This window comes from Patiria miniata, unplaced genomic scaffold, assembly GCF_015706575.1.
Source record: "Patiria miniata isolate m_02_andy unplaced genomic scaffold, ASM1570657v1 HiC_scaffold_20, whole genome shotgun sequence".
NCBI classification, from domain to species: Eukaryota; Metazoa; Echinodermata; class Asteroidea; order Valvatida; family Asterinidae; genus Patiria; species Patiria miniata.
In genome coordinates this window covers 33,936,464-33,961,556 of record NW_024037059.1, presented here as the reverse complement: position 1 = coordinate 33,961,556, position 25,093 = coordinate 33,936,464, and the positions used below count along the sequence as shown (strand labels likewise).

General features: G+C 40.9%; 1 protein-coding gene across 1 annotated transcript; it reads right to left on the bottom strand.

Moving 5' to 3' along the window:
• LOC119728768 (serine/threonine-protein kinase RIO1-like) lies at positions 1-23,166 on the bottom strand. Its single transcript, XM_038201148.1, has 19 exons — positions 22,728-23,166; positions 17,269-17,342; positions 16,455-16,541; positions 15,436-15,479; positions 13,834-13,884; positions 13,046-13,173; positions 12,412-12,454; positions 11,203-11,346; positions 10,262-10,323; positions 9,620-9,700; positions 9,222-9,308; positions 8,394-8,531; positions 7,364-7,467; positions 7,128-7,234; positions 5,701-5,766; positions 4,228-4,320; positions 3,649-3,699; positions 2,983-3,108; positions 1-418 (listed from the first exon to the last, which is right to left on the bottom strand). The coding sequence occupies exons 1-19, from the start codon at positions 22,823-22,825 to the stop codon at positions 302-304; spliced, it is 1,701 nt and encodes a 566-aa protein (XP_038057076.1). The 5' UTR covers positions 22,826-23,166; the 3' UTR covers positions 1-301.
• Positions 23,167-25,093: the final 1,927 nt, after the last annotated feature.

The window sequence follows — 25,093 nt, the reverse complement described above, 5'->3', positions numbered from 1 at the left end:
AATCCTGCAAATATATTTATGCATGGCTAAGCAAAAACAAGACAAGGTCTGCCCCAAGACCTTGACAAAGTGCATCCTACGAAATCAGTAACGTACTTTTGCCATGTGACCTCAATCGTCCAAATTCCTCCACTTTTGGCAAAGAGGATTTTAAAGGATTCGCGGGGTCAGGGTAAAAAACAGGGGGCGTCATTTGGGTTTCCTTTTTTTTTACTCACTCTGTATAGGTCTTGTAGGAGCAAATTGTAAATGTAAACACTAGAGATTAAATAAAATATATATACACTGTTTATGTAATGTGTTACTTGTGAGGGCCTCTTCGCATTACAGCCAGTTTCTCTTTCCGTTTCTTGACGTGTTTTGGAATCTTATTCTTCCTGTGTTCCCTTTTCTCTTCCTTCACTGCTTTTTTCCTTTCCTGTGGGGAAACAGAAAAGATAAAGTTATGTACTTAAGGTACATGGGAGCATTTACTTTCATGCATTTTTTTTTTCGTTTGAAGCAACAATGCTCATATCTTCAGAAGGGTGCAAAACAAATAACTTGTTGAAGTTTCAGCTATAGTGGATACTGTTTTCTCAAAGTCGAAATTTTGAGAAAACGGGGAAAATGTACGCACAATTTTTGGGGTCTCCTAACTGGATTCCATTGCCCACGCACTTAAAAAAGAAAAAAAGTAGTGCCCTCATTTTCTATAACCACCTTCAATTATTGTTTTCTGCAGAATGATACCAAGTCAGGTGGAACAATGTCTCGGGGTATTTGGTACCAGTCCTATCTTCTCTTTGAGCAAGGATTTTCTCGTTAAATTGGTAGGTACATTTCCGGGTAATTAAGAATGTCCCTACGAGGCTTAAAACAACTATAAATGTTTCCACCACAAAAAGTGGAACATTGAAGAGTTGCGGTAAAACTCATCACAAGTCAATCAAAGGTCAATCATAAGTCAATCACAAGTCAATCACAAGTCAATCACATGTCAATCACAAGTCAATGACAGGTCAATGACAAGTCTATCACAAGTCAATCACAAGCAATCACAAGTCAATCACAAGTCAATCACATGTCAATCACAAGTCAATCACATGTCAATCACAAGTCAATCACATGTCAATCACAAGTCAATGACAGGTCAATGACAAGTCTATCACAAGTCCATCACAAATCAATCACAAGTCAATCACAAGTCAATCACAGTCAATCACAAGTCAATCACATGTCATTCACAAGTCAATGACAGGTCAATGACAAGTCTATCACAAGTCAATCACAAGCAATCACAAGTCAATCACAAGTCAATCACATGTCAATCACAAGTTAATCACAAGTCATCCTCCAGTAATCAAGTCAAGTGACAAGCTCTTCAAATCAGCTCGGACAAAGCTATTCCTTTGTCATTGTTTCATAGCCTGTTACTTGTAGCCTTACTTGTGGCTTAACTTGTGATGGCTTGTGGTGTAATTTGCCATGTGATATGATTTGTGATTGACTTGCAAATGACTTGTTATTGAATCAATTTCACCTCAGATTTGTTGGCAACTGACTTGTGATTTGTCGTATAATGTAACTTGTGATGGACTTGTCCATTCACTTGCAACTGACTTGTGACTGACTTGTGATTGACTTCTGGGGCAGATTGCTATAACGGGTCTTAAAGCTGTCTATGCGTGTCAGATGGCCTTAAAGCTCCAACTGTCAGTCGGTCTATACGTTAGACCATAGCAATGACATGATCTAAGTGTCCTGACAGTCTTAAAGGGTTTTCGAAACCTTTGCTTCGGCTTCGGCTTTGTCTCCGAATTCTGAATCACTATGAGACAAACCAAACGGAAATATTCCAACTTTTGGCTTCATATCAACTGACTGAATGTTCCTGAAGCGTAAAAGGCACCAAATGTAGCTGGAGTTCCAGAAGTTGGGGGCCTAAAATGTCCTTTAGCTGAAGACGAAGCCAAAGCCAGTCGTTTCGAAAATGCTCTTAGCCTGGATTGGGCTGGCCAAAACTAGTCTCTATATTATACATGTACATGTAGTTGGGATTTTCTTTTATTCACAGGTGTGTTGAAATATTTTTTTGCCAGAATTTTTTTTCAGTCGATAAGATTTGATAATTTATGTAGAAGAATACTGCTTGGAGAAAGGATTTTCCAGGACAGACTGAATCTTCTAGACTACACTGAGTTGCACTGCAAATACAATTTTCTCGACATGCAATCATGTAAATCGTAATTGACACATTTGATTTCGTATGATTTGAATCACACGAACAAGAATCGTGCAGTCTCTCAGGTATAACAAGTGAGCACCACAGTTCGTAACCATGGAATGTTTGTTTGTGAATCATTACTCTAAGCGGGCTTTAAAGACCGGTGTATTGCAATGGGCTCAGTTTGGTGTCTCAACCAAGACCATCTAAGAGCAACAGCCAGCTATAGTTGGACTGGTTAAGCCAGCCGGCTAAGACCGTGGTATTGCAATCTGCCCTTGATGGAAGTGAAAATACCTTGTGACTGTCTTTATGAATTGCGGTTTGCCTTATGATTGACCTGTGATTGAATTGCGGCTGGCACGGTTTATTCTCCCATTCTTGTCTACAGGCATGCAACTAGCAATTTAGAAAAAACGAAGAAATTCCAAACCCCACAAGACTTTGTACAGTAAATTTCAATTTGTAATTGCATTCAGGAGAAGTTAAAAACGAGGAAATCAGCAGATCCGAGGAAAACTTGTATGCCTGTGTCTATGATTCAAACTACTAGTATTTGTGAAGGATCATAAGTCAGTCACAAGTCAATCACAAGACATCCAGTGCTGAGTCAACTCAACTCATAAGCTATTTCACTGCACTGTGACAACGCATAAACTTGGTTATAATTCAACCCATGACTACTTGTGAATTGACGTGTGATTTACTTCTGACCAGACACGTGATGTACTTGTTGTCAATCACGTGTACCTAGAAACAACAACATTGACACATACTCTTTTAGCATTGGGGGACTCATCTCGTGGTCTGTGGTGTAACCTGGAGCCGCTTTCGTTGCTTCGTTCTTCATCTTCGCTCGTGTCGCTGTCACCCTCCGAGTCCAGCCCATGTTCCTCTGGAGTCTGCACAATTATTGTACACAGTATTAAAATAATAGATGCCACAATGTGAAACAGATGCAAATGTCTGTGGGACCTTGTGGCATTGGGCCATCACACCAGAGCATGAACTGCCAACTCTGAGACAATGAGAGCTAGTCAGTGGACAATGCCGCTGTTGGATCTTGTTGCAGCTGGCAGCTTTGGACAACTGTTATATTAGGATTAAGGAACAACCCTGTGATGACCTACTCTTAAAAACAATGTGATCCAGGCTTTACAAATTACAAAACAAGTTATATAAATGGTTGAAAAGCCAATGGGGTAAGCACTTCATTTGGTGGATGTTGAACATCAGTAGCATACACCATCTGTGCAATATGAACAAAGGTGCACTTTAAATTGACCAAAACATTGAGTTTATGCAGTTGGTTCTTCTCAAAACGCACTTTCTTTTTAGCATTATTAATCCACTTCACACAATGTATTAGCTTCCCCAAAGTTTTGCAGTTCTATAGAATACAGAATTCCGGTGATCTCAGCTGAGTTTTCAAGTGTTCTTACCTGAGCTTTTTCACTGGACTCTTCCAAACCTGTCAGTTTTTGGTAAAAGATCTGGAGAAAAAAAAGGATAAAATTAGCTGATAAGATAATACAGATTTCTGAACAGAGGGTACAATTTCAATGGATGAAAATTTGACAAATGGCTCTTAAAAGATAATTCATTTACACTTATAACAGAGTTCAGCGGGGGAGAAATGTCCATTGACTACTTCTAACATCACAGTGATCATTACAAATTTGCTGGGGCAAAACAAGTTGTTATTAGGATAAAAAATAAGAACAGAAAACTTTTTAAAAATGCCAAGGATTGTTTTTCAAATTATTAAAATAGAAACCTGCCACCTTCAAGTTCCTTAAAAATCAACGACAGGGTTTGGGAGGATTTTGTAGGTTTGAGGAAGGTAAAGTTGTATTGCCATTACATGGGGCTTGATGCCCGCTGAACGTTCAAGTACAAAGAGTGTGCTGGGTTCCTGCACAAAAATGGATATCGGAGAATCAAGGAAATTCCTGGCAAAATATGCCCAGTGAGTAAGGATTAATTGGTCTAGAAATGTCCCACGTTGTATCAACCCTCACCTCATCTGTCTGTCCTTTCTGAACTTTCATGATGTCCTCCTCGTAATCCCCAACGTCGTCAAGGTTACGCGGGATGAAAACCGTCTTGAAGACCTTTAAATATTTAATGAGACAATCCCATGAACGTTTCAACCCTTGCTCTTTTGTGTGCTATGGACAGCGCACCTGTGCAACACATGCACCTCTTCAATGTACACTGAAATCCAAGCCAGGCGTGTCACACGCGTGTTAGACTTGAAATCAAGTCTTTGTATCGAAGGTGGTTCGTTGTTCACATCCTTTTAGCAGATTAAAGCCCTTTGCAGTTAGGCCAAAAAAAAGTTCTACTTCTGATTACATGGCATTTGAAAATAGGGTAGGTAGGTAGGATTTTTTTTCGGGGGGGGGGGGGGGGCGCAATTGTTTGCGTGTTGATCATATGTAGGTGTCTGCGTGTAGTCAAGGTGGGAATTGATGGTTTTGGGGTATTTTTTCTCCTTTTCCCCCAAAACAATTAGGGTCGGGGCTGTCAAAATAGGGTAGGTAGGGTAACCTGAAGTACAACTATTAATTTTTTTGGCCTTAAAAATTCTCACAACAAAACACTCCAGCGCCCCATATCAATCGCCAACATGCCAATTTTAACTGGCACGCTCTTCTTGTAACTTTTTACTGGTGCAGCACGTAGTTGCAGCTGGCAGTTTCGAATATCTGGATATTCGGTCCATTGCAGTTTCCAGTTATCGAATACCGACTTATTCGATAGTGGACAGCAACTGTGAAAATGTACGTACTTTACCACTTCAAATTAGGTTTTGCCCTTCACTGACGTATAAACACTGTACACTCAGTGTGTTACCTCCCGAGTGAAAGTTGGAAAAAATCACTCGGGTGGGACTCGAACCCACGACCTCCTGCTTTCTAGTGCAGATGTCTTACCACTCAACCACCGAGCTAACGGGATCGGTTGGCTGGTTCGAATCTAATGTACATAGCAGCGGGTACCGCATGAACTATTCATAAGATGGAATTTAGCGTCGGGGTGATGTAAATCAAATTAGGTTTTGCCCTTCACCGACGATTAGGCAAAACCTACTTTGATTTACATCACTCTAACGCTAAATTCTATTTCATGAATACTTCACTACTGGTGGAATTATGCTTTTATCAATAATAATAAAAATAATGGCTTCTTACACTATATAACGCTCATGTCTGTCACAAAGTGACGCTCCTGGCACTCTATTATTACCCTGGCTTTAGCACAGCTGCCATTACGACGCTCAAGCTTTGCAGGAATTTCTTCCTACCAGCATGACCAGGTACCCATTTACTACACCTGGGTGGAGAGAGGCAATCGTAGTAAAGTGCCTTGCCCAAGCCCACAAGCACCATGTTCCCTTTCAGGATTCGAACCCACGTACCACGGCACATGAGTTGAACACCGTAATCATTAAACCACAGCACCCCTGTGGATGGATTTTACAAACCTACCTCTTCATCGACTTTTTCTTGTTCTGATTGCTGCTGTTCTGATCTCTCAGAAGCCAACTCCATTGCCTGGGAAAAGCAAAATGAAACAACTTTTGTACAAAATTTATGGCAAATATTAACCCTTACTCTCTGAGGGTAGTTTACTGCATGTCAGTTGGTTATGCCAATGCCCTCCAGCTGCAGTTATTTGGCAGATAACAAGTCTAAACAGTGAAGGCTCCAATTGGCAGGAGTTGGAGGCCCTGGAGGGTGCCTGATACTGACCAGCTGGGGGCACTCACTTTGTTATCAGAGGACTCTCATTGTTCTCTGTGGCATGTATTGGAGTGCCTGTCCAGTTACCCTTGAAATGACATGGCAGATATTGGAGGGCCATGCAAAAAACATAGGAGATTTTCTTGAGGCACAATTGGCATGCATTGGAGGGTCAAGTAGGGTAAGGGTTAATCATAACATTAGGCTTTGATCTTTACTAACATAATAATTTGTGAGCAATGTATGTCACAGCTGTCTGAAGGCTTTAAAATTCATTCCTAAATACCTAAAGACAGTTTACCCATAGTGGTCGAGAACCCATCTTGTGGGTGGTTTTAATCGGCTGATAAAACACTGACTGGTTTTAAACACTTTTTCCAGTGTCACATGAAAGTTGGACTCCTGTGAAATCTGGTCCCTTTTACTCTTGAATTGGTTGAACCCGCACATATGACCAGTCACTCTCCTAATTATCTTCACTTGCGCAGTACTACCAATGAGTCCGTATTTCATAGTCTTAAATTCACACTACACTGGCACTGCTGCGTTCTGCGCCACATTTTGTAAGTACAATAAACATACATGTAGCTCTAGAGAGGGGTTTTTCACAAAACACAAAGTAAAATTGTTGATCTAAAAAAATCATTGGAAATTTATAACTTTTGACTTGATCTGACTCTTTGACTGAAAAGTATTTATGAATGGGAATAAATATGTGCGAGGTATTAAACAAATTCATTTAAAACTGGCTAGAGCACTCGCGTTTGGCTCGGGCCATCATCCATGTCCAGGCCCCTACCAATTTTAAACGTACTTATTTCAAACCGGCCTAGTACATATTTTATTCCCTTTTTAGGTTTGCTTGGGTTGGACTCGAACCCCAAACCTCCTGCTTACTAGTGCAGGCATCTTAACTACTCGACCATTAAGCTTGCTGTGGTCTCTTTGCCGAAATTGATTTACCCACAAGCTCTGGGAAAGCACACAGTGTTTATAAATTGACATCAGTGAAGGCCCCCCCCCCCCCCCCCTGAAAATATCAATATTCAACATGGAAAATATTTATTCTGGAGCTGTACCAGACGTACAGTGGTTTGCCTTTAAATTTGTTCCATGTAAAACTGTGGTATTGGTTGAAAATCGTTTTGCTTTTCTTAAACATTTGTTTTTACCTTCTCCAAGTATTCGTCGATGTTGTCTTTGTTAATGTTAGGATCTGTTACGAAGTCAAACAGCTCGCGAACAGTCATAGTGCACACACCGTTCTTCCGGAAATACTCTGAAGGCAAGGAAAGAAAGCCAATAACGTTTCAGTCTACATAAAAGCCTGACTGCATTTCCTGACACTCAATTGGGATAGTAAAGTGTAACATCTGCTCAAATGTCTGTGCCTTTGTTTCCAGCCTACCTGTGACATTGGTGCAGTCTTTTCGGAGGAATTCCAGCGCGTGGGGATGATCGTGTTCAACCGACTGAGACACATCAATCACGTACAGTTTACCTTCAGAGTAACTGTAAAAAATAAGAAATAAAAATAAAAGACACACAAAAATGAGTGTTTAGAAATGAAACGTTGCGAATCATATCCATTTCTCTCTCTTCATTCTTGGGTATTACAATGTCAATGGTGTCGCGATATAAGTAACCCAAACACACTCTATTAAATCCCAAAGAACATTCCTGAATTCTCCGAAATCTTACACTTTGAACAAATGTAATGCTACTTTCTTTGTGCTTAAATTTCAAGAGTCCCTATTTGAAGTAAAAAGTGTTTAACTTGATTTTCAGAAATCCTACAAATTTCTCCAAAATCCTCTGGACTTTGATTCATCTAGTAGTGTTAAGGTTACAATGTGTGATGCATATTGTTACCACTTTTATATTGTTTTCATTTCTTAGTTAGGGACTGTCCAAATTCATATCCAGTACGAGTTCCTGACATTGTATCTGGTGTAAGTTGCAGGATTTCGAACAACTCCCCTGCAACCTTTCTGCAATGAAGTTATCAGTATTCGTGAGTTTTACAGTTGCCAATGAAAATTTGGAATATGTCCAGGACAAATGCAGAGCTTCTTCCAGACAAAGTGAAATGATTCTACCTGCAACTTGTCTGGAACTCGTCCCTGATATTAATTGAGATGGGCCCTAATGGGAAATGTACTGTTGTCCATGAAAACTTTTCATGAGAAAAAACTGTGCTGAAATTGGAACAGATTCCAAACAAAATGAACCCTCTCTCCATAGGAATTTTGTTCTAGGGACCTCCCTGAATCCTACAAAATCCTTTAGTAGACAGAAAATCCATGGCTTTTTTTAACACCAACTATCACATCCCATAGTAACTGGGCTCTACGTTCCTCATCCTTCAGAATTTCCCTAAACCATCTGATTTTGATGGATCTAGGAGGAAGGTCAGGGTTAATAGGCGCCCTACTTACAGCATGTTGAATTCACTGAGGTCTGCATGCACTAGGCGTGCATCATGGTATATCTGTCGGACCATCTGGATACAATCAACGTACAGCTCCCTGGCCATGCTCTCAGACAGGGTCACGTCTTTTAATAATGGGGCCGGCCTATAGGAAAAATAACAGTTTGTGGCTGCGGCTTCAGATTTTGCTATTGAAACGTTAAGGAGATAAGCCCTAGCCACATACAATGATGCCTGTTTTGATATGTGGCCTGAGGGGTCTCGGAAACCTTCATCGCTTCATCGTTGACTTCAGAATCATCTAGAAGCCTTTGTGCATCAAATGGAAATATTCTAAATTTGATGCTCTTCACTAGATGCTTCTGAGGCAAAACATGAACCAGTATTGATCTTGAGTACCCAAAGTCACGGGGCTGAAAAGCTCTTGAAGCTAAAGGTTTTTGAAAACACCCTGCTGAGCATGCATAAACTGACAGAGGGTGTCACATAGCATCACGAAGATTGAGGTACATTGTACACCATCTCTTATATTTCTAAAAAAATATCTCGTCTAGTTTTTAGATTACAGGGTATTTTAGTTTCCTTTTATTAACACTAAATTTGAGAAACAACATGTTTATTTCAAAAATCTGAGTGGGGGATCACCTAAACCCAGTATAGACGATATAGATAACCTCAAATAATTGCCAAATGCAACAAATGTAAAAAAAAATACCCAAATTGTGTCACATAAAAATTAAACTTCAATACAAGCAAGAACAGCAGGTAATTTTACACGCTTTTCCTACGTTATGCCCCAAATAATCCCATAGGCTTTGAACCACAGGATACATACCAGCCATCGGTTCCTATGAATTCCATGACGAGAACGTGCCCTCTCAGTAAGAAAGGTTCCGGGCACTGAATGCCGGCCGAGTGCAACCTGCAATCAAATCAACATACCCAACAGGAATTTGTTTTGGTCTATTTATTGCACTTTTGAATTAATCTTTAGCATGGGGCATTCCTTTGAAGCCCAAGGAAACGTTGAAAGGGATGACAACGCAGAAATGTTCAGTTTCTGTGTTGGGAGAGAAAATAGTCTTTGATATATCAGGCAAAAACAATGGAATCAGGTAGGAAAGTCGGCCCAGGTGGGATTTGAACCGGGTCACTAAAATGGAAGGCAAGAAAACACTTTGAAGGAATTGTTACAACATTTATTTGACTTTGTAAAGTTTTTAATTTTCTAACCTAATAAGATTCCTCATTTCTTTTTCGGCCCACGTTCTCACCATCTTGCGAGGGTTGCGTTTACAGTAACCATGACGAAATCTGTAAAAAAATACAGGGAATGACTCTTTCAATTATTACTCACTTACTTACTTATGGCGGCTTCGACCGATCATTAGCTATGGATACCCAGGTTGCACGGTCCTCCATGAGTGATCTGATCTCAGCGGTCCCCTCTGCCCCAGTGTCCCTACACAGCATGTTGATAGGTGTTGTGGGTGGACGTCCTCTCCTACTGCGGCCATGTCTTGGCTCCCAGAGCACCAACTGACTAAACTGCTAGCTCTTTGTGTCTCACGCAGTGGCCAGCGAGCCTCATTCGTCTTTATTAGGTTTTGCCCTTCACCGACATATAAACACTATATACTCAGTGTACTGTTACCTCTCGAGTGAAAGTTGGAAGAAAATCAGTCGGGTGGGACTCGAACCCACTACCTCCTGCTTTCTAGTGCAGACGTCTAACCACTCCACCACCGAGCTAACAGGATCGGTTGGCTGATTTGAATCTGATGTACAAAGCAGCGGGTACCGTATTAACTATTCAAGAGATGGAATTTTGCGTCGGGGTGACGTAAATCAAATTAGTTGTTGTTTCTCACTCACCGGAATTCCCCAGTGACATATCGGTCCCTGTCTTTGAATGTTAAAATCGATGTCTTGTAAACCTAAGAAAAAAAAATTAAACAAATTAAAACAAAACTTGGCCAGCCCAGTAAAGCTGATCCTAGAGTACACAAGATTCTGTTAAATTGGCTATTCACGAGATGTCTTTTCATGCATCTGGTCAAAACCATTGGCTGGATTTAGCCCATTCATTGGTGTTAGGTGAAAATCCTATACTGTAGTACAATAACACATGCCTGCTGACAAGTGACAGTCAGTCGAGGGGGGGGGGAGTCAGTCAGTCAGTCAGTCAGTCAGAGAGATGGGTACAAAGAGGATGCTACACTGGCCTTTCAGGACTAGCAATGACGGTGATCTATCTTTTTCTTTGACTATTGTCTGCCCATGCCAGATTCCAAACCCGTCAAATCTGTTTGGATCTCTGGTGGTTGGTAAATTTATCAACCATAACCTTCCTCAATCTTCCAAAATCCTCCAGGCGGTTTTGGAAGATTTTGGAGGATTGCGGCTGAAAATGCAACAGACAATTTTGAAGGATTGTGGAGGATGAGGGCACATGGGCATTCAGTTTTGGTTCATTTTGGAGGGTTGAGGATGAATGGCATTTGAAGAAGAGAAGGATTTTGGAGGATCAAGGCTGAATGCGCTTTGAGAGGCAGGGCTGTTGGAGGATTTCGAAGGATTCAGGCAGTGGGTATCCTTCATTTTGCACATAAGTGCACAATTTTGGAGGATTGAGGATGGTTCCCAGCAAAAGGGGCATAGGTGCTTAGGGCTAAAACAAACTTTGCTGCACAACTGCTCATTATGGTCCATCAACAAATTTGAGATCAAAACCTCTGCCACCCAAAAACAGTCAGGTGGTTCCAACAACGGCTTGACACCGAATAAAACCTCAATGTAAAATATCAGCGACTAACCTTAATAGCTTTGTGATGCTCTGTTTTGGTCGTGGCATGGTACACGTTAGCTTCTTTCCCTGTGCTGATGCATCCGTTGATCTCACTGATGAAGTTACGGCTTAACAACTTGAAGATGATCATTCTAGTCCTGGGATCTAGTACCTGATGGTCAATATGTATAACAGTGTTGGTATTTAAGCCGTTGCTCTATTACCTCCTCCAAAACACTTCAATAATAGCATAAAGAGAATGACCCCTGCTTACTGCATGTACATTTTTACAAGAACGAGCAGCCACGTACTCCAAGGAATTCTAACCTAATCCTCAGATAAGGGAATGAGCACCCTATAAAATCACTTAGCGATGGTTTAACTCTAACATACCTAGATCTATCAACATCCACACCCCTGTTTTGGAGGATTTCGGTGGAATCAGGATACCTCGGTATTGAACAAGTTGGGGGATTTTGATGGATTCGGGACAGTATAGCCTAGCGGTACTGCAGGATTTTGATGGATTCAGGATACCTCCATATTGAGCAGTTGGGGGACTTTGATGGATTCAGGATCTCAACAGATATACTCCCGGCTAACTGGTGGATTCTGATGGACTCGCTGGCCAACAACATTTTTTTGCATGGCAAAATTGATGGATTTTGGCGGATTCAGGATACTTTCTAGTAAATATACCCAAGGGGTTAGGGTTAATGATTGAACCTTTGCATGGTGGTGGAAATTGGACAACAACCACTTTTACTTTCACCTGTGACATCATGCCAACAGACAACCAACAGGCAATACAAACACCTTCTCGAGTTATTTACCCAACATAAAAACAGCAAATGTCAACATTTTATATCGGCCATATTTTATGGGATATGTACTGGTCTTTTCATAAGTTAGGGAACATTTTGTGACATTCAGACACTTTTGTAACATAGAGATTAAGTATAAGGGGTTGCTCAGAGTGACCAAAATGCTATTAATAATGTTTGTTTTGAATTTTCTAATTATTTCTAGTAAGTAGGTGTGACTTGGTCTATACACGATACCTGAGGAATCTTACAGGGGGCAATGCTGGGAATAAAAAAATGTACCATTTGGGTTTCTGCATAGTGGTGGATTTTAGGGGAACTGGGAAGGGTCCTTGACCTTGTGAAAATGCCAATGGTTTTAGGGTTAAGCTACAAATGACGCTGAGTTTAACCTCATTTATATATTAACATACCTGCTCCATTGTTGCCCTGTCCGCTTTGTCTTTCACTCGTACCCTGAAAAACACAAAAAAGCAATATAATAAAATTTCAATGCATTTCAGTGAAGACGTTGGGAAATATTTTAAACTTGATTTAAAAAGAATATTTTAAAGTGGAAAAAAAAACACCCAAAACACGAAATTGACTGGAGTGGGGTTTGAACCTGCAACCACCAGACACTTTAATTGCTGCTAAAGTACATTAGTTGAAGCTTTCTTACTGGTTGATATATTTGAATATTCATTCATAAATACCTACATGTAAGACAGTTTACTCATTCCTACTGGTTGAGAGCCCTTCACGCGGCCAGTTTTGAACGGTTGATAAAGACCGACTGGCTGGTCTTAAACACTTTTCCAGTGTCACATGAAATCTAGACTCCTACATGTACATGTATGAAATGCTGAGAATTTTTACTCCTATGAGATGCTGAGAATTACCCTTGCATTTGGCTCAGGTAATTACCAGCAACCAGACTCCAACCGGTCTTAAACAGAGTGTTTAAAACCAGCCAAGCACACATTTATTCCCTTATTCATGTGTAGATTCTGTCTTCCTTCTCCAGTATTCAAATTTGTATTCTGATCAATATGAATATTCATTTACCTGTCTGCTTGTGCCTTCTTATTGGTTTTCAGTATTTGGTTGGTGGCGCTGCCAGGCAGGCTCTGTGGTCCCTCGTATTTCTCTACACTGATCTTGTTGGAAAATCTTGTCAACGATTTCTCCTGGGGCTGCAGAAAGTTTTTTAAAATCAATAAAAATACCATTATAGCATGTTTGTGTCTAACCAACGTGGAGTGCCGTGGCCTCGTGGTCTGGAGCACTGAATTCATGGTTTGCGGGTAATTCCACGGGTTGTGGGTTCGAGTCCAGCCTGCGGTTGTGGTGCGTGTGCCCTTCGGCAAGGCACTTTTTCACTCATTGCTTCTCTCCACCCAGAAGTGAATGGGTACCTGTGAGGGCAGAGATGGTTATTGTGGCTGATTTAGCTGCTTTGCGCTGAAATGGCAGCATCGAGCTGTATACTCCCCAGGCAGCTGAGATTGCCTTTGGTATGTTTCATTGGGCCAATGATCAGGGGTAACAACAATGTAAAGCACTTGATCTTAGTTAAAAAGCACTTTATAAGAACCCGTTATTATTAACCAGATGCCAAATCAACTTGTAGAATGACTTCATTTCTTTGAAGGAAATTTGAGTTTTTGAAAATGGGGATTGTAGGCATTTTGAAAAGAGTCATCAAACACTAAATGACCATTATGGCCAATCAAAATAAAAAAATCCATTTCAGTGAAAAGGCACCAAATCTGCCAAGACCTAACTCCTGGAATGGCTTGAAGCTTTAAATGATTCAGTTCTGAAAAAAATTACAGACAAAAATATGAACAAACCTGAAAATGTGACTGGCCTTTCTTCTGACAGTTGGGCTGGGATGCATTGGGCTGTGAATGAAAGCATCAATCATAACAGAACTGGTTAATGTTTGCATTGTCAAATAAAAAAACTCTGGAAGCCCATGTTTTCAAAGAGGCATATCATTAAAACCTACAATGCACAAGTATCCAATACGTACATGACCCAGTTTTGTAGCACTAATTGGAATGCCAAGATAGAGTGTCATGGCCTAGCGGTTAAGAAAGAGCACTGCACCAGACTCATGCTCTGGAGTTTCAGAGGGATGCAACCCTGCAAATAAATTCCCATAGACACTAGTGCTAAATGCCCATACCGGTACTTCAAAATTCTTTTAAAAATACTCAGAACTCTCACAGGTATTTAAGCTGCACAGAAAAATGATGATCGACATGTCGTCTTTCAATTTCTTTTCATTTTTTGGTGGGTTGACCATTGACTTTTTGAGAAATTCTCGCCCAAAGAAGACGACCCCTATTTTCCCAAAGCGGAACGGCAGCCATCTTGAAAAACGATCCCGCCACAACATGGCAAAATAGCGCCACTTTCAAGCCCAATTGTTTCCAAAATGCTCAGAATTGGAAGCCCCGAGTCCGGGCCAGAGGTTCATTGCCAATGTTATGGCTCCCAGAACTCTCTAATATAGAATATTTTGAGGGTATAACTTTTATTCATGAGCTCGGCGGATGGATTTAGGCCTATTTACCGGTGTGCACCCAGAGGCTACAGAATGTGGGTTTGAGCCCAGGTCTGGATACTTGTGCCCTTAAGCAAGGCACTTAAAGGAAACATGCAATGGAAATTCAACTCACCTTGTTTTCATGCATATTACTATGTGTTGCAACAATACATACAAGATCTTAATACTTGTTTTCAATGGAAGTGACAAAAGTGTGGCAATTTTCCAATTATTAGCAAATCATTTCATCAGTACATGTAAAAGGGCGCTATTTTGCTTTTTCCACACAAGGTACTCCTTGTCAAAAGTGCATATGAACAGTACAAATATTAGTCCTTCAAAATTACCCACAAAAAAGTTTGAAGAAATATTTGCCACTTCTATTGTCCAACCAAGCTGTAAACATGATAAACAAGTAAAAAGTGGAACTTACTCCAAGAAAATGAAGAAAAGTTTGATATATATTTGTACACAAAGCTTTGGAGACACTACTGTTCTGCCTTGAAAGACATCACGCTTTGGCTCATGAATATGGACATTTCATTAGCATAAAAACTAAGATGTTGACATTTCTCCCTTTTACTGCTACAAAGGAGGTGGAAAGTCATAGAAACATGGCAAAAAAACTGTTTTCAATGTAATTGAGTCATACAAATCCTATTGCATGTTCGCTTTAACCATTATTGCTTCGTCCTTCGGATGGGGTGTAAAGCCATAGGTCCCGTGTGTTGTGTAATGCAATGCACGTAAGAGAACCCTTATAGTTATGAGAAGGGGTTTCCCCGGTGTTTCTGGCCTCCCGTTCAAACTCCCCTGCGGGGTATTTAGGAGAAGAACCAACCAGGTAAAGTACCAAACCAGTTTGTGTCATTTTAGTTCACTATACTGAAACTGAACTTACCTGTGACGTGTGTGATCGTGAAGCATTATATCGCTTTGTAAAATCTGTAAAAACGATAACAAATGTTAGCATCACAATCTGCTTAAAGAAATTACGGTCTGAACTCTGAAATCCAAGAAATGTTGTGTTTTGTTTACTAATCCTATTTCAACGGTCTGGATGAAAGAAATCTAAAATAACCTAAAGTCTTCCCGTTCCCAAGAAAAAACTAAAAATCCCGGTTATTTACATCGTACGTGGGGGATATTTTGTGGCATGCGCATACGTACATGTATTACCCACCAGGTCCAGTCAATGCACGGTATACGTTGTGTGTGTGTGTCACAATACACACAGCACCAATACACACATGTTGTTTCCTGCACATCCACAGAATGCCATGCACTGTGCGGCAGGATTCACAACTAGCACTAAACAGCTCGATTTTCAAGAGTCAAAATTTTGACCCCCAGAGAAAAGACAAAATAAAACGGTTGCTTACATCGGACGCGGCGGATATTTTGTGGCATACGCATAGATATTTCCAGCCATGTCCTTTCAATATAAGGTACATGTACATGTTGTGTGTATGTCACATAATACACACAGCACCAAATCACAAATGTTGCTTCTCGCATGTCCACAGAATGCGGTGTACTGGTGGAACACGTTCCGCAGGATGCATGACTAGCACCCAAATGCTTGATTTTGTGAGTCAAAATTTTGACCCCCTAAATTTATTTCTCAGAAGGATAACACAAAAACGCCCAGTTCTTAAAGGATGGTTTTGTGGACGATTGTATCACACTTTTAAATGCTCATTCTAATCAACATACTTTCATTTCAAATGCGTTTTGTAGCCCAATTGGGTGCATTCAAGGACGTACATCAGCATCAAGCACAGAGTGTTGCTAAGCACAGAGACATTTTCTTGGCAAAAACAGGCTACCAGCCAAACTGTAATGGGATGTATATTGCTTCTGACTGGTTACCACCTTTTCCATGCTTAGCACATATAAACCTGCTAAGCAATTACCTACCTGCTGTTTCCCCTTCCCATGCCCACATTTCATCTTCATCATCGTCTTCTTCCTCCTCATCTTCACTGCCCATCATCATTTCAGTCACTGCCAAAGGAAATCACAATATGAAAGTGGATTCCTTGCGTGAACAAATGAGGGCTCTATTTAATTTCACAAAAACAGTGTTTGTATTTATAACCTTGATGTGTATCAGTGTCCAGTGATATGCATACAGGATTTGGATGAAGGGGGGAGTGGGGGGGGGGGGGGGGAGGGGACGCACTGGACACCATCTTACCATTGGAGGCACTGTTGGAGGCACTAATCCAAGCAATGTTGGACACCATTGGATAATAAGTGGCACTCTTCGATGCGGCAAATAAACTAGGGGCAAGTTCGTGCAAGAACTATTGTTGACCAATGGTTAATCATGGTTCGACTAAAGTTAGCCCGAACTCTGTCTAGTCGACTATTTGTGCCCTACTGGGCATGGTTGTCTGGTTGTATCGCTGGTTACCAATAGCCGTGCGCATTCATAACGTACAGCAAGGAGCCAGGATCCAGAAGTTTTGTGATTACATTTTTGACCAGCGTTTGACTCGAGACGTTCACATGTTGCAATTAGAGCACAGGCGTCAGTTACGTCACAAATGGCACAATGCCCCCTCTCAGTAGGCTACCCACCAACCAACAAGGCAAGATGGCCATGGTGCCCACTGGTCCTTCGAAATCTTAAATCTCTGCATTTTCACATTCAAACAACTTCCTTCAGACTTAAAAGTAACGTACTACAAGTTGGATAGGGGGGAGGGTGTGTGTAATTTCAACTTACTTTTGTCATCCAGTGTCCTTCCCTTCTCAATTTCCTGTGGACTCAAAACACTTGTCCTATTCTTTGACACTTCCCTAAGAATAAATAAAAAAACAAGGAATAATTTGGGTCTGTTCGACATGGAAATTGTTTTGAGCAAATCCATACTCTACATTATCATAAATATCTTCACTTACACTAGACGACTCGACCCACTTCAGACACGTGCAAGTTCAATGGCATTTTCCCCTGATTTGCAAGTGTTTGTGATGGTGCATACAGATCCTTGTCATATGATTGGTGGAACTCACATCACATGACATTCATTATTGCTCCCATTCACGCCAGGGCTAAAAAATTCCCATTCACCCACACGTGGTCAATGGGATTTACTATTCAACAGTTAGGATCATCCTTGTTCCATGGCGCAATATTTGTGTGCAAATGCACGCTGGTGTTTAGAAGGGAGAAATACATCTCCCACCAATTTTGTATTGAAATAGAAGTTCATTTTCTACAATCAAATGACAAGGACCTATCAGTTGTAAAAAAATATTGAGAGGCTTTTAATTGTGAAATGGGAGGAATATTATCGCTTTGTAAAATCTGGACTTTTCCATTTCACTCGGCAAGTCCAGAGTTTACCTTGTGATAATATTCCTCCCATTCCACTCTGAGCCACTCAATATTTGTTGTACCTGACTGACTGACTAACTGACTGTGACAAGTGACTTAGCCTGGTGTTTGGATTAATCCAGCCCATTGTGTAGACAAGATGCATGAAAAGACTTCCAGTGAATAGACATTCTGAATCAATTGACTACAATTGCGTGCACTCTGGGACAAGCTTTTCTACACTTGACCTGTCTGGTTTTATTTTTAGAAAGTCCATGTGCACAAAAAAAGTAGTGACGTACATGCTAAATGCATTCTAATATTAGGCCAAGATTGTGCTGGCCTTTGAAACTGAAACGATCAATGCCCTTGGAAACAATTTCTCATGAAAAACATATCTGAAAGTGAAAGAGTCAGAATTCATGTGTAAAAATATCTACTTATCACAACAGTATTAACCCTAACTCCCCAGTGTCTTTTACTAAGTACTGGACCAAGTCCACCAAAATCCATCACTGACCCTGCTTCATCACATAATGCTTTAGGACCATCTCTGCTGAAATCCACCATAAGACAACCAATACTATAGGTGGATTTTGATGGACTTGGTACTCATGGCTTGCCTACCAAAAATCCCTGAAATGGGGGATGGATTTTGATGGATAGGAGTTAGGGTTAAAGTTAGTTTCTTTCCACTCTGTCAATCTTTTAAGATTAAGAACCCCCAGATTCCAACTCTGTGCAGGATATTTCAACACTGAGGAGTTTGTTAAGATTCAGAAAACAGTTTAAAATTACACTTTCAGTTCAGTTTGGAATGAAATGCTTTAGACAAAATAAAACATGATTATTAGGACCTAATCAACAAAGCCAGTTGATATTTGGCCGGCTTCAGTTTTCTTTTAGTAAACGTTATTTTCACGGAGGCTTTCACTGATTGGCTCATACATTGTTACGTCATATCGGCCACACTGGCTTTCTTTTAAGTTAGTATCATTGTGACCCCCGGCAAACTAACATTTACTAAAAGAAAGCCGGCGCAGCCAATAAGTTGTGAGTATATCAGCCAATTAGAGAAAGCCTCCGCGTTAAAATAACGTTTACCAAAAGAAAACCAGCACTTGCCAAATATCCACTGTCAACAATAACAGGAATAAAAAAGAACACGTACAAATCAGTGTTCTCCAACTTTGAAAATTAAAGGTTGGCGCTGGGGTCGGCGGGGACTCCTGCGAGCGCGGAGCGCGAAGCCCTTACGGCGTGGGGTCCGGGGCCCGCTTAAGGGCCCCGGGAAAATTTTGGATTCTAGATGCTCTGTGGTGCAATCTGAGGCGATTCTCCAAGCCAGTTCCCCCGATTTTTTTAGCATTCAAAAATTTCCTTTTCAACCTAAAGCAGACTTCTCTCAGATCAAATGACACCTTTTTGTAATTTTGAAAAACAAAATGGATACAAATTAGGGTTTTTTTTACGCGATTTTATGGGTGGTGTCGGTGCCGTGCGATCGTCATCTTTATTTTCATGTTGCGTTTTGTCGTTGTCATCGTCATTTTCCCCCCAAATTTCCCTCTATTTATGACCTACCTGTATGTTCTTAAATGTCGCCAACTAGTTTGGTAAGTCAAATAAATTAAAAGTGGATTTTGTTCTCTTACTAGGAACCGGGCCCATACACGATCGCCATTTATAACTTTTGACAATCGGCATGATCGGAACACCATGTGCACGCGTGTTTTGGCCTCGAGCTCGTTTGCCTCGTACAAAAACATCAATGCGTATTATCAGGGGTGTGAGTGACCACTGATGAAAATAGCTGAAAACAGCTGGAAAAAAGTGTAAAAAAGCTGAACTTTGGAAATCTCCTATTCTTTTGTACACAGCAAGTGAGGGAAAAAAGCTGAAATCCAACACAAAAAAAGCTGAAATCAGCTTTAAAGCTGAGATTTCACACCCCCGATTATATTGTGTACCGCGCGTGCAAGCACTGAGAAAAAGAAAGTCGGTTGGCTGCACGTAAGATCTGCCGTACGTACTCCTGCTGCTGTGTGTGTGTACTAATACAGATATATATTTTTGCGGCGGGGTTGTCGCTACTTGAAGTATCGGCACACTCCGGAACTGGGGATTCAGTGCAGTGTGTGTACATCGCGCGTAGGTAATAGTATAGTACGTACGGTGCATGGGGCCGGGGAATTGCTGGTGTTTGCACGGCCGGCCGTGCGTGTGATTGATTCAGCGAGATTTTAAAACAAGCCCGATCGGGCTGGGATGACATCGAAATACATTGTTAATGTGTGGAAAAACAACTGAAATCAATTATTTTAGTTGTAGATGTACACTGTAGAGTCAAAAAAATTAAACCTGGCGGCAGGATTTTAAAGCTTGGCGGGGACTTCTTTAACATGGCGGGCGCCGCAGAAAGCATGGCGGGGCGCCAGGTTTGTTCTACATGTTGGAGAACACTGACAAATGTAGTCATTAACATGCCATTTTTTCCACTAAATAAGACCATTTTTATGACGATTGAGGTTTGTGAAATTTGTTTGAGAAACATGAAGCTAGGATGAAGATAGGATAAAAAATATTGTAAGAACATGTAAACATCACAATTAAAGTACAACAAATTAATCATTACTATTTAATTAGGCATGTTAGGCCATGTAAAAAAAATTAGTTCGTTAAAGCATGGTTAAAGCATCCCCACCCGACCCCAACCCCCAAAAAAGAGCAACCCGCACCTAATATAATAATTATTGATACCTCTGGGTTTCTCAAATGCTTTGTTAAAAAAAAAATCCAGAAAGAATTCCATACTGGGCCACCAACTCAGACCTCGTGCACAAAGTCTATGGGCCATAGCAGAAAAATGTAAGTATTAGGCGAAGTAAAAAAAAAAAACATGTTTAGCGTCCCTGCCCGCTTCCTTTTTAGAGGCCGCCTCCTTTTTTTTTTTTTTTTTTTTTTTTTTTAAAAGACAAAAATTGATAAATTTTAGGTAGTGTATATTTTGCCGGAGGTAACGCCGGCAAACTAACGTTTACTAAAGGTTTGCCGGCGGCAATCCATATCATCAGAGGGCGCTGTACTCTTTAAGATAGGGCTGAATTATAATATGTATTAAATTCCCACCAAAGTTGTATAGCACAGTTGGTGCAGTGGTTAAGCAATACATGTAGCTCCAGTGAGTGGGATGTCCCGAGTTCGAATCCTGACCCCTGCCACAATTTTAAGGTTTTTTTTTCCAATCCCCACATAAATAAAAATATTCTTCTTTTATTATTTTAATATGTCTCAAACATTTTATTGCAGAGTATTACTTTTTCTTTTTCAGATAAGTGGCTCTGGAGGATTTTTTTTTAAGGGAAATAAAGTCCGAAATTATAAAATGGTCTGATTCCCGTCTTGTTAACACAAAAATACAACGATAATATTGGCATGGAGCCAGACTAAAATTTGTCACCGGAAAATGTTTAAGTACTAAAAAACAGTAACTGCGCATGTTCAGTGCATATCCGGCAAACTAACGTTTACTGAAGGTTTGCCGTCTCCGGCAAAATATCCACTGCCTAAATTTTAACGATCTCTGACGAAAGAAATCATATTTTTAGACGTTTATACCGTGTTTAAAGCTGTGGAAATAGTCAATGAGTCCAAGTGGCGGCCATTTGAAAAAAGCTGGTAACCATCTTGAAAAATAGCCCGGCCGCGTTGTCTTGAAAAATGTGTCGGGCGGCCATTTTGAAAAGAAAAAAAAAAAAAAAAAAGGGCCTCCTCCTTCCTTTTTGTCAAAGAGGCAGGACGCTAAACATGTTTTTTTTTTATTTTGCCTTACATGTTTTTTTGCATTCCTTACATAGTGTTTCTTCTTCAAATTTACAACTTTTTTTACTTCGCACGAGCAGTGCGCCCACGTGCGGTTTCAACGACTGTTTCATGTAGTCATATGTCATTATGTGCCCCGCGCCGTCTGACAGTGTGGGTTTTTGGCGCGGGACACATATCAGTACATGAAACAGTCATTGATTAAGCGCGACTTGTTTTTCTTCAATAGTGACGTCACACACGCGCGCGATGAATTATGCATCAGTCATGTCAGTGAAATGGCCTGTACAACTCGGCAGACACATTTAATTGTGAGCGGTATGTTCAGACTTTTTTTTTTTTTCAAAATCCCTACTGGTTGTTTGGAACAATTTAAGGGGTCTTATGGAATGTCATGAATGTGTGGATCTATCCAGGGTTACTGTCTTTCTCATTTTTATTCTCTTTATCAGTTTTTTGGGCCTTTTGTCCTCGCGAGGGCATGCACAAAATGCATACCGCCATGATGACCGTGTACCTGTCACCAAAGTATGCCAAATTGGTGGAGCGTTTGTACGGAGGGCACCGTCATGACCGTAGTTCAACGCTCCATTTAGTACAGCTAATATGAGTCCAGTCAATCACATGAATTAGGAGGAGGTTGCGGGACATCGAGATCTGGCATGTCTGGGGCCAGATTTTACCTCAAAATTTCGTTCAAATGTAGTCCGAGTAACTTGGACCCAACTTATCGCCTTTTTTAACATTTGGATATGGTCTGGCGATAGTATCGCCAGACCATGTCAAATGTTAAAAAAGGCGATAAGTTGGGTTCAAGTTACTTGGACTAGTTCAAATGCAAGATTTGCCGTAAAAGCAGATTTCAAGAAAGTTTCTTATGGGAATAATATCACACGGTAAAAAAATGTTAAGTTTTAGCTCCATGATGTCATGGAGGGACGATTTCGCCAGGTTCGAAATGATACAATCTCGAGTGTGGCATTGTTTACACACCACGATCACGGTTCTAGGCTAGGGCAACTTGTTTATGGCAACAAACTCACATCTTTAGCTTGCTGGAAACCTCATCAGCGATATCTGCATCATCAAACTGTCCTGACATGCCTGAAGCACCGTCTGTTTCCGAGCTCCGTTCTCCCATGCTCAGCCTACGTACACGTACAACTAGTAATACGTGCAAAAATGTACCGTACACGGTACAGAATGTGTACAGTGTGTGATACGCGTATGATAAGCTCTGACCTGACAAAGTAGTAAGACTTGAGTGCAACAATTTTGTTTCTTTCGTGTAAACGAAACGGACTAGAAACTGATACGGACAGATTTGGGACTTAATGTGTCTTCATTCATAAACAGACATACGTCAGAGAAGTGAAATTGCACCACCGTCAGAAATAACATGAATGAATTCGAAACAGAAACATACACGTTCGGTGAGTTCGTGGGAATTTCACTCACGTGCACTTGTTGTTTGCAAGGTCTTGTTCCTTTTCTCCTAGTATAACGTTACGTCACTGAAGCGGGGTGGCCCAGACTATTTGTTTTTATTCTGCTGAATGGGGGCGCTGTTTACACAAGAAGGCTCTTCAATCGGATCCGTGATCAATACGCCCACTTAAAAAATGGGCAAAAATACTGAGAATTCTCAAAGGTATTCGAGACATACATCAAACTAAATCTTGATTAACCCATTTCTGCTTTCTGTTCGATTTTGGTTGGGTATACCAATGCCTTTTGGGTGATTTTTTTCCCCTCCCGAATTACCCTATCATAAAAATCATTAAGTTCTATGCAGTCCAACGCCACTGAAGCATATCGATCCTCTCCACTGCAGAACGATGTGACATTCCGGTCATATTCAGGCGGATCCAGGGGGGGGGGGGAATAAACCCAGCTCTACAAAAAAAAAAAAAAAAAATCCATGGAAAAAAATGCACCCCCCCCCCCCGCCCCGCTCTGACATTGGTAATGTTCGCCTTTTGCACAAAATATGCACACGGCCGGGACGGTCGGATGAGTAGGTGGTATTTGTACACTTTTCTGTGATATAGCGTTCTTTGATACAGCGTTCATAGTATGAACGCTGTATCAAAGAACGCTATATCATACTCGTTGGATTTGAACAGTGCCCCCATTTGAACTCGGACACCCCCCCCCCCCCTCCACACCTATTGATTTTCGGAGGCCAAATGTCTGGAAAAAAATGTCTACATTTCAGATTTTTCATCGTTCATCGGTCACCAGAGAACTCTGAGCCGTGTCGACCTAGGTGAGCTAACGAACGCACCCATTGTTTGCCAGATCCACATCCAGGAGTCTGACACCTTTTTTGGCCACTCTTCTGCCACCACCCACAGCACTGTTGGTAACACACCTCTAATGTTAATACCCTGCAGGGTTTGTGCATCATGGAGTGCAGTTATGTCAGGGAGACAAAGAACACGCTTCGCCCGGCTCAAGAAGCACATAAAGCTCATCGATCGGCTGCCAACGCCAAGAGACTGGAAACCCATGTCGGTCACCACTTCGAACTCCCTAACCTTTCCATTTGTGATATGATTATACAGGGTACAGAATCACTTGGTCGTCACATGGACTCAGTTTGCCTATTAAAACATTTATTCCTCCCTGATTAAAAGCAGGGAGAGAGTGTGGATGAAGCGTCTTAATTCGGACTGTTGAACCACATGGTCTCGACATCCAACAAAGCAACGATTAATTTGTTTCATTTTTTCCCCTTATTATTGCCAGGTAATACCGGCTAGATCACCTCCTTTCTTGCCCTCCCCTTTGAATGTGTACCCTTTTCCTCATCCACCTGTTTCCTCCATACTAATTATTGTCCCTCCTCCCCATTAACTACAAAATGTACCACATTCGGAACGGTTTGGAAGAGATTCGGTTGTTGTTTTTTTAATTCGGTTTGTTTTTAATGTTGACGAATGTTTCGACCGTTGCTACTAATCTTTGGACAATGCATGGACTTACGACTCGAGCCTATGCCGAATTAGGAATGAAGTTTCCTGGTGGAATTCCCTATGTATGTATGTATGCATGTATGTATGTATGTATGCTTCATTCGGTACTTTGATTTATAACTTTGACCTTCCTTTAACCCCGGAAGTAAAGAAGAAGCAACTTCACGTACACAAGAAATATTCATCAAGGCATGGTCTATCAGATCGCAAGTGTGAACACGATTCTTCATTTTGTTCATGAGTTATATTGAAACAAATCAGTCACTTTTTGAACTCAATCACTTGTAATTTGATACACGATGAAGTCATCATGACGTCACACTTGTATGCAAATCTCTGTATCAGGCTTGATGTTTGTTCCAATTTTCAACTAAACTGTTGAACTGAATTGAGTACTGTGTTCAATTTTTGTGAGGTGGTATATATAGATA